The sequence below is a fragment of the Leucopleurus acutus genome, assembly GCF_964270905.1.
Source record: "Leucopleurus acutus genome assembly, chromosome: 8".
In the NCBI taxonomy this organism is placed as follows: domain Eukaryota; kingdom Metazoa; phylum Chordata; class Mammalia; order Artiodactyla; family Delphinidae; genus Leucopleurus; species Leucopleurus acutus.
In genome coordinates this window covers 63937709-63956093 of record NC_139151.1, presented here as the reverse complement: position 1 = coordinate 63956093, position 18385 = coordinate 63937709, and the positions used below count along the sequence as shown (strand labels likewise).

Sequence of the window (18385 nt, the reverse complement as noted above, 5' to 3'; positions counted from 1 at the left end):
AAATAAAATATTGCAGTGTGAACTTTTAAACAGATTTTCCTAACATAAACATGAATCATACAAATAAATCACAGACTAGACTCATGCTGGCAGGATGGGTAATAATGGGCACCCTCAATCACTACTGGTAGGTATATAAATGGTACAGCCTTTCTGAAGGGCAATTCTGCTTCGTTCATCTCATACCCTGAAAGTGTGCATTTCTTAGGACTTAGCATTCCACTGCTGGAAATTTATCCTACAGAAATAAGCAGACTAGTGTGCAAAAATGTATGCAATAATATTAGTCATAGGAGCTAACATTTACTGAGTACATATCATGTGCCAGGCACTGAGCTAAGTCATTTATTTTTTCCCCCTAGTCGCGATTTAATTATTTTTTTTAATTTTAGATTTTTTATTGAGGTAACATTGGTTCATAACATTATGTAAGTTTCATGTATACAACACTGTATTTCTAATTCTACATGCACTATAGTGTGCTCACCACCGAAAACTTAGTTTCCAAAAAGTTGACCCTCTTTATCCCTTTCACCCTTCCCACCCCTACTTCCCCTCTGGTAGCCACTGTTCTGTTCCCTGTATCTACATGTTTTTGTTTGGTTTGGTTTGTTTGTTTGTTCATATTCCATATATGCATAAAATCATACAGTATTCCTCTTTCTCTGACGTATTTCACTTACTGAACTAAGTCCTTTAAATACAGAGCCTCACAACCCTTAGAATAAACATTTTTATGAGCCCCATTTTATAGATGAGGAAATTAAAACTCAAGAGGTTACATCATTTGTCCAAGGTTAGGGGATTACAAATGACTTTTTTTAAGGGGAGGACTACAGTTGATTAATCTGCATATTATTAGTCTTTTCTAAATTTACTACTGTAATAAGCATGTATTGCATGGATCATTTTTTAGGGCAGTAAGAGAGCACAGAATCCTTACTCCTGTATTCCCCCTGTCCCCCGCCATCCCCCCGCCCCTTGGAAGCTCAGGGAAAATAACCCAGAACAAAACAAGCAAATGTCCTTTTTCATTTACTTTAGAACGTATGGTCTTAAAAAAGTCTCCATCCTTGGCTTTGAAACAAGAATAGTTATTTCCTCACATAAATCAGCCTTGGGAACAACATTCTGGATCCTATGTGTTTCCCTAGCATCACTCAGCCATTTCTTATGGTTTTGCCAATATGTAAGTAGACAGAAAATTATGTTGTGACTTGTACTGAATAAAGACTCTTTGAACATGAGGATGGATTTGTCTATAATTATAGCAGTTTAGAGAGGAAGAGTCCCACCCTGTGTGCAAATCTCCATGGTTACTGCATAACCCTAAATCACTAACTTTTGGACTTTTTTGGATCTAAGCTTTTTTGCCTCTGATCCAAAAACACTAGTACAGGATCTCCTTCCATATCTACTTCCAAGTTAGATCTATTAAATGCTAAGATGGCCCTGTAAAACTTCCCAGAGCCACACTTACCTCTTCTGGTACAATAATTAGTGGGTACTTGTCCTCAGATAAAAAGTTGAAAATAACCCATACTTTAAATGCATCGTCTTCTGTAATGAGCAGGAGACTCTTTGCGAGGTTTTTTTTGACACAGAGGGTCCAACACATCCTATTGAATTCAATCTTGTCAAAGTTGTCTTGGACCTAAAAAGGAACGAGGAAAAATTCCAATGAACCAGTCCAAAATAAGCAGCATGTAAACCAAATAAAACAGAAAGACAAAGCCTACTACAGGCTTTTATTTTAATCAATCCAATTAACCAATAACCATTTCCTAAGTAGTTGCTTAGGTACCACACTTTCAAAGACTCGATTAAGAATGTTATATTGAGGGCTTCCCTAGTGGCGCAGTGGTTGAGAGGCCGCCTGCCGATGCAGGGGACGCGGGTTCGTGCCCCGGTCCGGGAGGATCCCACGTGCCACGGAGCGGCTGGGCCCGTGAGCCATGGCCGCTGAGCCTGCGCGTCCGGAGCCTGTGCTCCGCAACGGGAGAGGCCACAACAGTGAGAGGCCCGCGTACCACAAAAAAAAAAAAAGAAAGAAAGAATGTTATATTGAGGGACTTCCCTCGTGGTCCAGTGGGTAACACTCTGTGCTCCCAATGCAGGGGGCCCGGGTTTGATCCCTGGTCAGGGAACTAGATCCCACACGCAGGCCGCAACTAAACATGCCACAACGAAGATCCCACGAGCCACAACTAAGACCCGGCACAGCCAAAATAGATAAATATTAAGAAAAAAAAAAGAATGTTATATTGAGCCTGACACTGAAGCAACATCTGCCCGTATCACTCAGTCGGCACATAAAATACTGGCTTGTCAAATAGTTTTTTTTTCATGTGTAAACATTATCTTCTAAACAGATTACCAATCCTGATACAGAGAAGTTGAGAATGTCAATTACTCAATATGAGCTACATGCAGATATCTCATCTTTACCTATATGGTCAAAGAAGATACTTTCTCTTGGGAAAAACTGTTGAACTGAAATTCTAAAAAGACAGCTCTGCCACTCAGTCATTCAGTTATGCATTCAACATTCTCTCAGTGTCTACTATGAGCCAAATACTATGCTACAAATTAAGGATATAAAGGTGAAGAAGAACTTGGCCGCTGCTCTTAGAATAGTCACAGTTTATTAGGAAAAACAGACATGCAAATAGACAAATTTTAACATAACACAGAGTATAATTCAATAGTTTTTCACTCATTCAACAGATAAAATTTAGATAGTAATTATTATCTGCCGGGGACAATGCAAAGACACTGAATATACTACTAGCCCATGTCTCCAAGGGATGTCAAGGCAATTACAATATAGTGTGATAAGTATTATATAGAGGTAAGCAGAGGATTCTGTGGGAACACTGAGGAGCTAACCCAATCTTAAGAATTGGGGGAAGATTTGCAGAAAAAGTGACATAACAGAGCTGAGTCCTAAAGGACCGCCAAGAGTCAAAACAATTTGAGAATGAGGTAAAGAGTGTTCCAGGTAGAACAGAATGTGAGAAAGCCCAGAGGCAGAAACAACCATGGTTAGTTTGGAAGAACTGCAGGAAGGTTAATGTGAATGGGGCACTTGGTACTAGAGGGCGGTATGAGTCAAGGCTCTTTATAAATGCAAATAAGAGAAATGATCTTGAGTTCCTTTAAACAGATAAGGAATTTATTGGAAAAGCAATGGGTAACCTCAAAGATCCAACACAAGGGCTGAAAAACCTAGACTCTGAAACTAAGCCGTTACCAATCTAGGCTAGGCAGTCATAACTGCAATTGAAACTACTCATGGTACCAGCGGGTGGAGACACGACTGCCAATATAACATGAGGCCATCACTGTTGCCACTGACCCAGTCCTTGATCCTCCGTGTCCCTCAATGCAGATTCAAAGTCCCCACCTCAATGCAGATTCAAAGTCCCACCAGGTCACATTCCTAAGCCCTAGCTGCCAGGGAGCTGGGAAAATGAGGATCCAAACTTTTCAATATCTGAGATGTGAGATAGGTCCTGTCCTCCACCAAGACACTGTGGAATTTCCCAGACATAAGAAAAGAGTTGATACTGGTCAGATGAAAAAATGACAAATGTCCACTGCATGGGGCACAGTGAAAGACTAGGCTAGAGAAGTAGGTGAAGACCAGATCATGAAGAGCCTTATAATTCACAGCAAGGAGTTAGGATTTATCTGTACTGAAAGAGAGGGAGGGGGCAACATATACAACCTGCATTTTAAAAGCCATATTGGGGACAATATGGAAAATGTACGGGAGGAGGCAGAGCGGGTGACAGGACAACATGAGCAAAGCATTTCTTTCTAGAGAAAGATGAATGAAGTGCTGTGTGTAATGTAAGGAAGAAGTCACTAGTTGGCTGCAGGAGGAAGTTTCTCTCATTCTCTGGCTAGAATTTGTCATTAGTAAACCAGTTCCCCACGAGTAAGAAGATATATCCTTTGTGCTCTGCCTTGAGCACCCTGTCTCAGTCTGACACCATTTCCCATGCCCCCATGGTACACAAATGACCCCATGAAGGGAATAATAACTGCTGCTTCTCTTTTTCTTCTCTTCTCTTTTCATTTCTTTTTTTTTCTTTAACACCATTTATTGAGGACTTAGCATATGCTTGGCATTTTATATGCAGTTTCTTATTTAAACTTTGTATTGGCCCCATAAGGTTAAACACTCTCCCAATTTTACAGATCAGGAAATAGAGGTTCAGAAAAGTTGAGTACCAAGTTTACATGGCTAGTAAATATCAAAACCAGGGTTTAAAATCAAAGCTCAAATTCTGTCTCTTCTCTATGCCAAACTGCTTGTAGAATTCAGTAGATGGAGGACATCTATTTATGTGATGGAAGACATCTCTACAGGACTAGTTTGAAAGACCACTACTATCAACTCTATCCACCCACACCCCCAAAAAGCACTAAGTGGAAGATATGCCACCAGGGAAAATGACATGTGCATGAAAGCATACAGTCTTGCCCTGAGGAACAAGAAGTGATTCTATGTGTATCATGAGGTGAATTATTGAGTTCCTGAGGGGGAGTGGCTAGATTTATGGCTAGAAAAGCAAACACAGACAAAAATCACAAAGAGCTTTATAGTTTTAAGAGATAGCCTGTAGGAAACTCCCAAGTTTAGAGCAAAGAACGAGCAGGTCATCTGCAGCCCACATTAGTACTTTGCAGAAAAGACGGTATTTGAGGCAGACCTTGAAGTATATTGAAGAGTACAAGGAAAAGTACTCCAACGGATAGGAAAGGAAATGCCATGAGCAAAGGCATGGCAGGAGCAGCACACCAACCATTTTTGGGGATGGCCACAGCATGAAGAGGACACAAGGGAGAAAGAAAGACAGGTGTTCAATTATGTGAATCTTCAACCTGCAGTTCTGGGAAGACATTTAGATGGAGGTGTCCAAAGACAATCGAGGAAGGAACTGTAACCTAACAGAAGAGGCAGATTTGTGAATCAACTGCATGTCGACAATGACTGAAGCCACAATGGTCAGTGAGATCACTGAGAGAAAACATAAAGTGAGAAAATAGATGGAATCAAAAAGAGAACCTCAAGAGACTCGCACATTTACAAGCGGGAGGAGGAAGAGGAATTATGATGATTAGAAGAACAGTCAAAGTGGTAGGAGAACCACAAAGACATGAAAACTGAGTGAGGAAAGAGTAAGAGGAAGGTTTGATCAACCCAGGAGTCTCCCCTTATCCACAAGGGATAAATTCCAGGACCCCAGTAGATGCCTGAAACCACAGGTAGTACTGAACCCTATATACACGTGTTTTTTCCTATACATATAAATCTATGATAAAGTTTAATTTATAAATTAGGTACAATAAGAGATTGACAACAATAATTAATAATAAAATAGAACAATTACAAACAATATATTGTAATAAAAGTTATGTGAATGTGGTCTCTCTCCCTCTCAAAATATCTTACTGTAAAAAAAATCTTTTTAAATAAATTTATTTACTTATTTTTGGCTGTGTTGGTTCTTCATTGCTGCACGCAGGCTTTCTCTAGTTGCAGCAAGCGGGGGCTACTCTTCGTTGTGGTGCTCGGGCTTCTCATTGTGGTGGCTTCTCTTGTTGTGGAGCATGGACTCTAGGCGTGTGGGCTCAGTAGTTGTGGCACAAGGGCTTAGTTGCTCCACGGCACATGGGAGCTTCCCGGACCAGGGATCGAACCCATGTCCCCTGCACTGGCAGGCGGATTCTTAACCACTGTACCAACAGGGAAGTCTCTTACTGTACAAATTTAATGCCTTTTCCATCTTTAAGCACTTATCATGTACTTGGCCATAACTTTTGCAGTTTGAGGTGCAACAAGAAAACTAGCAGAATTTCTTTTTCCTTCCTCACAATTTCATGGATAGAAGATTCGGTCTTACCACAGATATTAGCAAACTCAGCATACAGTTTTTTTTTTTCCTTATTAAGTATAGAAGTTTCACCTTTTCACTTAAAGGAAGCACTTTAAAGCTTCTCTTTGGCTATCTGAATTGCCAGCATCACCACTCTTGTGCTTTGGGGCCATTTTTAAGTAAAATAAGAGTTACTTGGGAATTCCCTGGCAGTCCAGTGGTTAGGACTTGGCGCTTTCACTGCTGTGGCCCCGATTCAATCCCTGGTTGGGGAACTAAAATCCTGCAAGGCTCGCAGCACAACCAAAAAAAAAAAGAGTTACTTGAACACAAGGACTGCAATACCCCAACAGTTGATCTTATAACTCAGATAGCTATTAAGTGACTAATGGGTGGGATACACTGGACAAAGGGACAATTCATGTCCTGGTGTCCTAGGCAGGACAGGGCAGAAAGACACAAAGTTTCATCATGATACTCAGGACAGCGTACAGTTTTAAATTTATGAATTCTTTATTTCTGGAATTTTCTATTTAATATTGTCAGACCACGCTTGACAGGTAACTGAAACCGTGGAAAGAGAAACTAAGGATAAGAAGGGGCTACTGCAGTGCCAAATGCTACAGAGAAATTAAGGAGGAGTCGTTTAAGAAAAGACTACTGGTTTTGGAATTCAGTGGTCACTAGTTAGTTACCTTCAAGATAGCCGAGAAGTCTGGATATAAGTCAGACTGCAGTGGGATCAGAAACCAAGCAGATTCTCCATAAATTAGTTTTCCCAGGAAATAAATAGTGGCTTTTCGGTGCAAGTTCTCTGTGTCTTATTTAATTTTAATAAATTGTCTGTTTGGCTTATTACTTCTCTATATTCTAATCTACTATTCTTTAGTTTAATCATGATCAAAGGTAGAAGTATATCAAACGATGGCATTTACACCTTTAAGAAAAGAAAACATCAGATCATATATGAAAAGTCCACAACTAACATCAAACTCAAAGATGAAATACTGAAAGCTTTTCCCTTCTCTTAGAGAAGAGATGAGGAACAAGACAAGGATGCCCACGCTGACCACTTCTATTCAACACAGTTCAGAAAGACTCAGCCAGAGAGATTAGGCAAGAAAAAGAAATAAAAGGCATCCAAACTGGAAAGAAAAAAGCAAAATTATCTGTGTTTGCAGATAAAATGCTTTTTCTTTTTTTCTTTTTTTTTTTTTTTTTTGCGGTACGCGGGCCTCTCACTGTTGTGGCCTCTCCCGTTGTGGAGCACAAGCTCTGGACGCACAGGCTCAGCAGCCATGGCTCACAGGCCCAGCCGTTCCGCGGCATGTGGGATCTTCCCAGACCAGGGCACGAACCCGCGTCCCCTGCATCGGCAGGCGGACTCTCAACCACTGCGCCACCAGGGAAGCCCCAAATGCTTTTTCTTATGTAGAAAACTCTCGAGATTCCACCCAACAACTGGTTTATTAAAACTAATAAACCAATTCAGCAAACTTCCAGTATACAAAATCAACCCTCAAAAATCAGTTGTGTTTCTATACACTAACAATGACAATCAGAAAAGAAAATTAAGAAAACAATCCCATTTGCAATAGCATCAAAATGAATAAAATACTCAGGAATAAACTTAACCAAGGAGGCAAAAGACTTGTACGTTGAAAACTACAAAACATTACTCAAAGAAATTAAAGACGACACAAATAAATAGAAAAACACTCTATGCTCATGGACTGGAAGACTTAAATTATTAAAATGTCTATACTATCCAAGGCAATTTACAGATTCAACACAATCCCTGTCAAAATCTCAAAGGCATTTTTTTTTTTTTTTGTAGAAACAAAAAACATCATCCTAAAATTCATATGGAATCTCAAAGGTCCATGATAGTCAAAACAATCTTGAGATGTTACTTCCCTGGCAGTCCAGCAGTTAAGACTCCGTGCTTCCAATGCAGGGGATGTGGGATCGATCCCTGGTTGGGGAACTATGATTCCATATGCCCTGCGGCACAGCCAAAAAATTTAAAAAACAAAAAACATGGGCTTCCCTGGTGGCGCAGTGGTTGAGAGTCCGCCTGCCGATGCAGGGCACACGGGTTCGTGCCCCGGTCCGGGAAGATCCCACATGCCGCGGAGCGGCTAGGCCTGTGAGCCATGGCCGCTGAGCCTGCGCGTCCGGAGCCTGTGCTTCGCAACGGGAGAGGCCACAACAGTAAGAGGCCCGCATACCGCAAAAAAAAAAAAAAAAAAATCTTGAGAAGAACAAAGTTGGAGGCCTTACACTTCTTGATTTCAAAACCTATTACAAAGCTAATAGGTAATCAAAACAGTATGGTACTGGGGAATTCCCTGGTAGTCCAGTGGTTAGGACTCCACTCTTCCACTGCAGGAGGCATGGGGTTGATCCCTGGTCGGGGAACTAAGATCCCACAAGCCATGTGGCACAGCCAAAAAAACAAAACAAAAAACAGTATGGTACTGGCATAAAAACAGACATATAGACCAATAGAACAGAATAGAGAGCCCAGAAATAAACCCTAATGTATACTGTCAAGTGAGCTTTAAGAAGGGTGCCAAGACCACACAATGAGGAAAGGACCATCTCTTCAACAAGTGGTATTGGTAAAACTGAATATCCACATGCAATAGAAGGAAGATGGACCCTTATCTTACACCATGTTCAGAAATTAAGTCCAAAACAGAGTAAAGATCTAAGTGTAAGACCTAAAAGGATAAAACTCCAAGAAGAAAATATAGGGGAAAAGCTTCATGACATTGGAATGGGCAATGATTTCTTGGGTATGATTCTAAAAGCACAGGCAACAAAAGCAAAACAGACAAAACTACATCAAACTTAAAAACTCCTGCACACAAAGGAAACAATCAACAGTGTGGGACATGGGTGAACCAGTCCTTGCCATCCCAGAACTTACACTCCAGGGGGGTAATAAGATATCAAACTATACAGCAATAACACAACCACTTATGTGGTGAAAACTGTGGCAAAAAGGAAAAGCACAAAACGTTGCAAGCATACATTACAGGAAAGCTGGTTAGGTCTAGAATGGGTGGGGTGCTACCTGGAGAAACCTCCCTGAGGAAGTGACAATCAAGACAAGACCTCCACATTACGGGTGGAGGAAACTTTACAGCAGAGGAAGCAGCATGTCTGAAGACTCTGTGGCAGGAAGGGTCTTAGTAATCTGAGGAAGGTCAAGGTGGCTGGACCGAAGTGAACAAGAAGGGAGGAGAGAGGAAGAAGAGGAGGCTAGAGAGGTTGCAGAGGCCAAATTGAACGTGGCCCTGTGTGCCATGATAAAGATGCTTAAAACAACAGCAAGGCATTGAAAGGTATGGATTCAATATTCAATATTACCTCAATGAAAATAAATCCATAAATTGAAATGGTCTCTAGGTCTGTTCTAACTACAAAAGGTCTAGAAATCTATGATTCCATACTCCATTTCATCTACAATTACAAACTGTGCTCCAAAATTCCAGTTTGTATCACACATATTAAATCAATAGTCTCACATTTAATAATAATGGCTGCTAGTGGTTTCAAGGTGTCCAAATGGAGGATAATTTCCCAGGAAGAAAGTGTAGAGTCCTTCTTATTTTTAACATATAATTACTTCACACCAAAATTCATACATATGAAGAATAAGGTATGACCTCAATTCTGACTCAAAGCACTAAAAGTATTTACAAAACTAAACTCACATGTTCTCTAAACTAGAAATTTCATATAAACCAGCTCAAGACTAAAGTAGCTGTGGAACAGAGACAGTTCTCAGAAGACAGGGAAACTGGCCAATTTGACGCTTTAGAAATTGATTGTAGAAATTTTTTTTCTCAGAAAGCATTCATACTCTTTGATCAGAGATTCCACTTCAAATAATCTATCCTAACAAGTGAATCCGAGTCAGATAAAGATTTATCTAGGATAGTCACTATTATTTATAAGAGTGGGAAAAAAAAAAAGTCAACCAAAAAGGGAATGGGTATAAAGTCACAGTACAAAACTATTATACAGTCACTGAATACCACTTAGTACCTGGGTGACCTTGGGCAAGCAATTTAACCCAGGGTCCGTCTCATCTTTAAAATGGTGGTAATGATGGTACTTAACCTACAGAGTTGACATAAAGACTTAATTAGAAACCTGTTTAAAACATTTAGTACCTGATACACAATAGACTCTAAATAAATGTTAGCATATGTATACTCAACGTCTTTTTAAAAAAATTTAATGATATGGGACAATATTAATGTTAATTGTTCAATATGATCCCAACTTGAAAAATAATATATAAAAACATATTTTAAAAAACCAAACCTTGGGAATTCCCTGGCAGTCCAGTGGTTAGGACTCTGTGCTCTCACTGCCAAGGGCCTGGGTTCGATCCCTGGTTGGGGAACCAAGATCCCACAAGCCGTGCAGTGCAGCCAAAAGAATAAATAAAATAAAAACTCAAAGCACACATATAAAATGTTAACAGTAACTGCCTATATATGTTAAAGTTATGGGTGATACATATTTTCTTAATAAGTTCCTTTTTTTTCTTAATTTCAACAATATCCTGTTATTGCCTTTACAATTAAAAAAAACTTTAAAAACAGTATTTTACATTAATTATCATGGAGATGCAAATCAAAACACAGTAAGATTCATACCCACTGGAATGCCTAGAATAAAAAAAATGTTGGGCTTTCCTGGTGGCACAGTGGTTGAGAGTCCACCTGCCGATGCAGGGGACACGCACGGGTTCATGCCCCGGTCCGGGAGGATCCCACATGCCACGGAGTGGCTGGGCCCGTGAGCCATGGCCGCTGAGCCTGCGCGTCCGGAGCCTGTGCTCCGCAACAGGAGAGGCCACAGCGGTGAGAGGCCCACGTACAGCAAAAAAAAAAAAAATGTTGGTGAGGATATGAAGAAATTGGACCCCTCAGCCATTGCTGGTAGAAAAGTAAAATGCCCAGCTGCTTTGGAAAACAGCTTGGCAGTTTCTCAAAAGGTTAAACACAGAGTTGCCACATGAACCAGCAATTCCACTCCTAGGTATATACCAGAAAACTGAAAATATACATCCCCACAAAAACTTGAACATGCATGCTAACAGCAGTAAATTCATAATAACCAAAAAGCGGGAAAAACTCAAATATCCATCACCCAATGTGCAAACAAAATATGGTATATCCGTAATGAAATATTATTCAGCCATAAAAAGAAATGAAGTACTGTTAAGTACTACAACATGGATGAATTTTGAAAACATGATGCTAAGTGAAAGAAGACATACACAAAAGGCCACATATTATGATTCCAGTCATATTGTATGAGTTCAGAATAGGTAAATCCATAGAGGTAGAAAGTAGATTAGTGGTTGCCTAGGGCTGCGAGAGGAGAGTAAGGGTTAATGGGTACAGTTTTTTTGAGGGAGAGTAATGAAATCTTCTAAAACTGATTTTAGTGATGGTTGCACAAAAATGTGACTATACTAAAAACCACCAAATGGCACCCTTTAAATAGTTAAACTGTATGGTACATGAATTACATCTCAGTAAAGCTGCTATTTTTGAAAACAATATTTCTTTAAACTACATCACTCTTATATTGCTGGCCAAAGTATTCAATGACATAAAGTCATCCATATTCTCAGCAGGGAACCTCTTTAATCACTCCGAAGTTTTTAGTCCTGTGTAACTTTACAAATCTGATCAAAATGTAGAGTCCAACTTGACCACTGTACCAAGTTAATACTATATAACTTTCAAGCAACAATGAAAGAAAAAAATAACATAGGCTATAGGACAATAAGAAAGAGCTGTACAAAAGCATGGTTTCGGAAACTTAAGAGCAGTACCCCTTCCTACTAAATGATACTTGTTAGGCATACATTTGACCACATTTTGAATGCGAAGGCATATTCATTCCACGAAAAGAAATTTGAAAACTCATTTTATAGAACTATAACTAACACAGGAAGAGCAAGCATCTGGTAAGAAAGTAAAAATGTCCAGCCTAGGAAAACAGAAAGCAGAGACTGCTAGACTCTAGAAAAGGGACATTATATTGAACAAAAATTTTTCTCTTTGTGTGTTTTTCTTTTGTGTGTGTGTGTGTGTGTGTGTATGTTTCCCAAAAAAACAAACAAAAAAAAGGATTATGTTAGAAAGCAGCAAATTCCCCAATTAGGACTTGGCTTATTGCCAATGGATTACTGGTTTTTAATCATCAAATAGCCCAGACCAACCTTTAATGTGTAGAATCAGGGAAAATAACTGACCATGATTTGGACCAAAAAGCCCATTAGGCTATTAAATCTCATGAAAGGCTTAGTTTGCCTCATAAACATGCTGAGGCAGAACTAGTTTTTTATGTCGTCTACTAGGGCTCAATAGTAAAAAGTTAACAATATAACACTTTCTTCAATTACTCACTATCAGATAAGCCAGGCACAGTGGTTTTTTTGCCCAAAAAAAAGAGGGGTGGGGGGAAGCTCACAAAAAATTCTTCCTAGATGTTCACAGAATCCTATTCTTTTATTTATTTATGTATGTTAGTATGGCTGCGTCAGGTCTTATTGCTCTGCGCAGGCTTTCTCTAGTTGTGGCGAGCGGGGGCTACTCTTTGTTGTGGTGTGCGGGCTTCTCATTGTGGTGGCTTCTCTTGCTGCGGAGCATGGGTTCTAAGCGCGCAGGCTCAGTAGTTGTGGCTTGCGGGCTCTAGAGTGCAGGCTCAGTAGCTGTGGCACACAGGCTTAGCTGCTCCGCGGCATGTGGGATCTTCCCGGACCAGGGCTCAAACCCATGTCCCCTGCATTGGCAGGTGGATTCTTAACCACTGCGCCACCCAGGAAGTCCCCAGAATCCTATTCTTCTAATCCTATTTCTTCTAAAGAAGAAATTTAACAAATAAGCAAAGAAAAAGTTAACAATCAGCGGAGGAAAAATATTTGCTACAAGAACACACATGTTAATCATCTGAAGCCTCAGGAAAGCTGAAAATAAATTCTATCAATGTGAAGAACAACAGGAATTATTCTCTCTGAAGAAGCAAATATAGAAACCAAATAGAAAAATTACTTTTTGCAAAGCAAGTTTCATTATAATTTATCTCTTGGTCTCAACCCCTTCTGAGTAATTCTCTTAGGCAAAGGCAGAAAACCTCTCAAATAACCTGGGGGGAAAATGACCAAAATGAACACTGAGGAACACCAGATACTAATTAAGAAGAAAAAATCACCTTAAAACACTTGAGAAAGAACCTAAGAGAACTAGAAGGAGGCTGAGATAGTCTGAGATGATCAGAATGGCTTTTAAACCATTCTACCCCTGCCCTTACATATCCAGTAACTGGAAAACATTAATTCTGGAAGGGAGTAATTAATCCCTCAATAGTACATATAGTTAAAAGGACACTGGTCTAGAAGTGAAATGGCTTAGGTTCAAAATCTATCTACCCCTTTTTAGCTAGGCAACCTTATGCACTCTATTTCCTCCCGAGTTAAATGGGGATAAGAATTCCAGTTGTGCATCATCACAGGATTACCATGAGGATCAAATGAGACTTTACACACACACACACACACACACACACATATAGGAAAGCACATCTTGCAAGTGTTTAATCATTTCATATTTTCATTGCATAACTGATGACAATCTCTAAGTTTTTATGTTAACATTCTTCAGTCACTATTGGCATTTTTTTCAACCAAGTTTCAAAACAAGGCACTAATCTTTGCTCAATTTAAACCCACACCACAAAAACCTTGCCTGCTTTATTTGGATTGAAGGCCAGGCAAAATTCCACTCCAGGTGGCTAAGCAATAATAAACAAGGGCTCACTGTTTCATCACATCCTCACTTGCTCTGTGAATAAAGTTTTTCTCCAAATTTTGTGGCTAATTTTGGACTTTTTAAATACTGCTGTATTTTCTCCCCCAGTTACAAAACTTTTAAATACCTAAATACTAAAACAAAGAACATTTTAAAACGTTAAAATTCAAGATGTTTAAAGAGAGTTACATCAAGGAGAACAAAATGTGGTATCAGGGTACAGCACTTCAAGATATTCAACCATGTTTCTCTATCTACTAGTCCAGCCCACACAAATTCTAGCACTGAAAAACAAAGCAATTTCCAGATTTCTGAGAATCCCCCAGTATGTTTCATTTATATATATGTGTATCTATATATATATATTTTTTTAATATATATAAATTTATTTATTTTGTTTTATTTATTTTTGGCTGCGTTGGGTCTTCGTTGCTGCGCGCAGGCTTTCTCTAGCTGTGGTGAGCGGGGGCCACTCTTCATTGCGGTGCGCAGGCTTCTCATTGTGGTGGCTTCTCTTGCTGTGGAGCACGGGATCTAGGTGCGTGGCCTTCAGTAGTCATGGCTCCTGGGCTCTAGAGCGCAGGCTCAGTAGTTGTGGTGCACGGGCTTAGTTGCTCCGTGGCATGTGGGATCTTCCCGGACCAGGGCTCAAACCCGTGTCCCCTGCATTGGCAGGCAGATTCTTAACCACTGTGCCAGCAGGGAAGTCCCTGTTCTATATATTTTAATAACAGACATAATTCTGCTTATTGTCTTTAGTTTTTAAGATTAAACACATGCACACAGCAGGTCATCAAACATTTGCTGAACATAAGACATATTTACTATGTGAACTTGGTTTGATTTTGCTTAAATAAATTGAAATTTTTGAAAAGTAAAAATATGATGAGGTTATAGTATCTGTTTAAAACACATTTTTGTATTTTAAAAGTAGGGAAGACAATAAGTCTTTATTTTTTATTTATTTAAAGTCCATGATGCCAGAGTGCTAACACATACTTTAGGGGAAAAAATTAGGGGACTAGCCATTGTTTGTCCTAGACGCACAGAGAAAGGGAGTCCTTTGGGTTTGATGGTCCATTGCAGACTGACTGTCTTGTTTCTAGTTCATAGGGCCTAAACTTGATTAAAATAGATATTGGGAGAATAAAAGAGGGATATACCTAATTTTAACCCCTTCTGTGGGATCTGGACATGTACCATATCCTAACCACTTGTCTTAGGGGTTGTTAATGGAGTGTAAATGTTCTCACCACTATGGTTGTATTCAAAACCTCTTGCCTTTTATTTAAATTAGTGCAGAAATATCAAACAGTAAACTCAAGGATTCTGAAGCTGTTGTAACTAATCATGGTTAAGAGAATTTCTTTAAGATACAGAAAAACAAATACTATATGTTCTCAGTTATAATGCAGACTATTTAAAACAATGAACTCAAAGAAATAAGAGAGTAGAATGGTGGTTGTCAGGAGCTGGGGGGTAGGGGAAATGGCGAGATGCTGGTCAAAGGGTACAAACTTTCAGCTTTAAGATGAATAAGATCTGGGATCTAGTGCACAGCATTGTGACAATAATTAACAATACAGGACTATATACTTGAATGTTGTTAAGAGAGTATATCTTAAAAGCTATAACCACAGGGGAAAAAAAAGGTAACTATGGGAGGCAATGATAACACAACTAACCTTACCGTGGTAATCATTTCGCAATATATATATGTATCAAATCATCATGTTGGGGGACTTCCCTAGTGGTGCAGTGGTTAAGACTCCGCCTGCCAATGTAGGGGACACGGGTTCAAGCCCTGGTCCAGGAAGATCCCACATGCCACGAAGCAACTAAGTCCACGCACCAAAACTACCGAGCCTGCGCTCTAGAGCCCGAGAGCCACAGCTACTGAAGCCCGCACACTTAGAACCCATGCTCCGCAACAAGAGAAGCCACCGCCAAGAGAAGCCCATGCACCACAACAAAAACCCAACACAGACAAAAATAAATAAATTTTTTTTAAAGTTAGATTAAGAAAAATCATCACGTTGTACACCTTCAATTTACATATATTAGGTATCAATAATCTCAATAAAGCTGGGGGAATTTTTTCTAAATAAAAAGAATTTCTTCACCAAAAAAGACATATTTACTTATAATACAACTATAAACACAAATGAGCTACCTGATTAATAAACAGAAAGACAGCCCAAAAAAGCTTTAGAAAATAGTACAGCATCATACTGTGAAGTTTTGAAACCTCACACATCAGTTTCTGTATAATTTGTTTGAATCTTTTTTATCATGATATAATTCACATTCCATAAAATTCACCCTTAAAGTGTGCATTTTAGTAGTTTTTAGTATATTCACAAGGTTTTGCAATCATCATCACTATGTAACTCTAGAACATTTTCATCACCCCAAAAAGAAATCCCAAACCCATCAGTAGTCATTCACCATTCCCACTTCCCCTCAGCCTCTGGCAACCACTAATCTATTCTATAGCTCTATGTGTTTGCCTATTTTGGACATTTCACATAAATTGGATCACACAATATGCGGCTTTTGTGAGTCTGATCGTCTTTCATTTCATTATGGTGTGGTTTCTCCCTCTGCAGTTGTTTCTAATTAAAGCATGACCAAGTATATGTATAAAACATACACACAAATAAAGAGCAAAAAATTGTATTATGGGGCTGATATGGAATAATAGATATAGGTACAAGGAATAGGTACAAGGTACAAAGAATACTACCTAGATGAATACACTGTAATTTGGACAATCTTTGCTGCAAAATTTCTAAAACATATAATGTGATTTTTAAAAAGAATGCTGACCAACATTTTGGCATTCTCCATACCAGTAACTTAAATTATTATTATAAATTTTAATTACTGTACTTTGCTTTTATAAAAAAGACACTTAACTATAAAAAGAATTTATACATATAAGTAGCTATAAAAATCCCAAAAAAGTCAACAGAAAAATATATGTCAATAGTTATGGTATTTAGGTGATTGGAAAACAGGCTTTTTAATGTGTTTTATTTTTAATTTAAAAGTATTATCACTGTCACTTTTTGAAAGACATTTTTGACATATATCCAAAAATTTCAAGCTTGGTGTTATAAATAAGCAAAAGCAGTAATTCCCAACCCTTCATGTGCATATATGATTACTTTCATACCTAAACTAAATGTACATGATATGGAAAGATGACACTAATATATTGTTCAGTTAAAAAAGTAAGTTGAACTATATGTAGCATAATCCTATTGGTATAGAAACAAAACACTATGTATTGCATAAGTGTGTATTTGCATGTCTATAAAAAGGTCAGCAAAGATGTTCATCAAATAGTTAAAAGTGGTTACTCCTACGGAGTCAGACTAAAAAGGGTAAAGAGGTTTTACTTTTTATTTCATATATTTGTATTAATTGACTATTTAATAACAAAGCTACTTTTTGTAATTTTTTAATCACCAATGTTTTTAATTAAATGTGCCATCAATTTAGATTATTTTCTTTAAAAAAAATAAAAGAACATTAAAGTCAAAACTTTAATGTGTCAATTCTTAATTATCCAAACCAAGGGAGAAACCAAACCCAGCAGAAAATACCAATATGGCTTCCAAACACATAATCTTTTTTTTTTTTTTTTTTTTTGCAGTATGCGGGTCTCTCACTGCTGTGGCCTCTCCCGTTGCGGAGCACAGGCTCCGGACGCACAGGCTCAGCAGCCATGGCTCACGGGCCCAGCCGCTCCGCGGCATGTGGGATCTTCCTGGACCGGGGCAGGAACCCGTGTCCCCTGCATCAGCAGGCGGACTCTCAACCACTGCGCCACCAGGGGAGCCTGCATAATCATTTTTTACAGCATCTTTACTCATAACATATCCCAGAGGAAACATCCAAGTGGTACCCGAAAAAGTCTAGGATGAAAGTTTTGCTGTATGATATCTATAAAGATAATTGACATCACATTTTACCCCATCATATCCATGCTTTAACAATCATTGCCAGTACATGTGGAACCAGAATTTAAAAGAAAAAACAGCTCCCTAAGAGAAGACAGGTACAGATTAACACAGAATACTTAATTTCCAAAAAGAGCCAAGTCATAAAAATATCGAACGAAGTTTTAGAAGACACTGGAGAAGAGAGAGAAATAGGAGTACTGTCAGTCTCATTCTTTCTTTCCTTTCTGATTTATCTCGTGATGCTTCACACCTAAACTCCTTAGTGAACTCACCAACAAGGGGCTATAGGGCCCACTTGAAATGTGCAATCTGAACAATGCTGTAAGAAGGAAGAGATTAGAGTCATACCTTTTCCAAAATGAACTTGTTTAAATATGGCATGTAGCCCTGATTGGAGACAGGCCCCTCATCATCATCCCGGAAGTGCTCTTCAAGGGCAACAGGGTCATGTGGAACCTTCAGCACTGTGCACAGGTTATGGGAAAGGACCTAAGGGAGAAAAAGGGTAGTTTAGAGGCATCCACTAACCAGCACACGGCACCTTCACTGTCCGAACACAACTGGCTGCTCCCTGTCCTGGGGAGAGAAAGATGAAGAATAAATTGCCGGCTGCCAGCTCCCCACCTGTTACCCATAGTGTCTCATTGCCTCCCTAGTTCTGGTCCACTTCAAACAAGTC

At 39.1% G+C, this 18385-nt stretch overlaps 1 protein-coding gene across 1 annotated transcript in view; it reads right to left on the bottom strand.

The window, feature by feature from the left end:
• Positions 1-18385, bottom strand: part of SWAP70 (switching B cell complex subunit SWAP70) — an 81200-nt gene that overhangs the window by 37926 nt on the left and 24889 nt on the right. The window contains exons 2-3 of the mRNA XM_082844310.1: positions 18055-18195; positions 1481-1654 (exon numbers count right to left, since the gene is read on the bottom strand). Of these exons, the coding sequence (XP_082700436.1) occupies positions 1481-1654; positions 18055-18195 (315 nt within the window). The remainder of the gene's footprint in view (positions 1-1480; positions 1655-18054; positions 18196-18385) is intronic.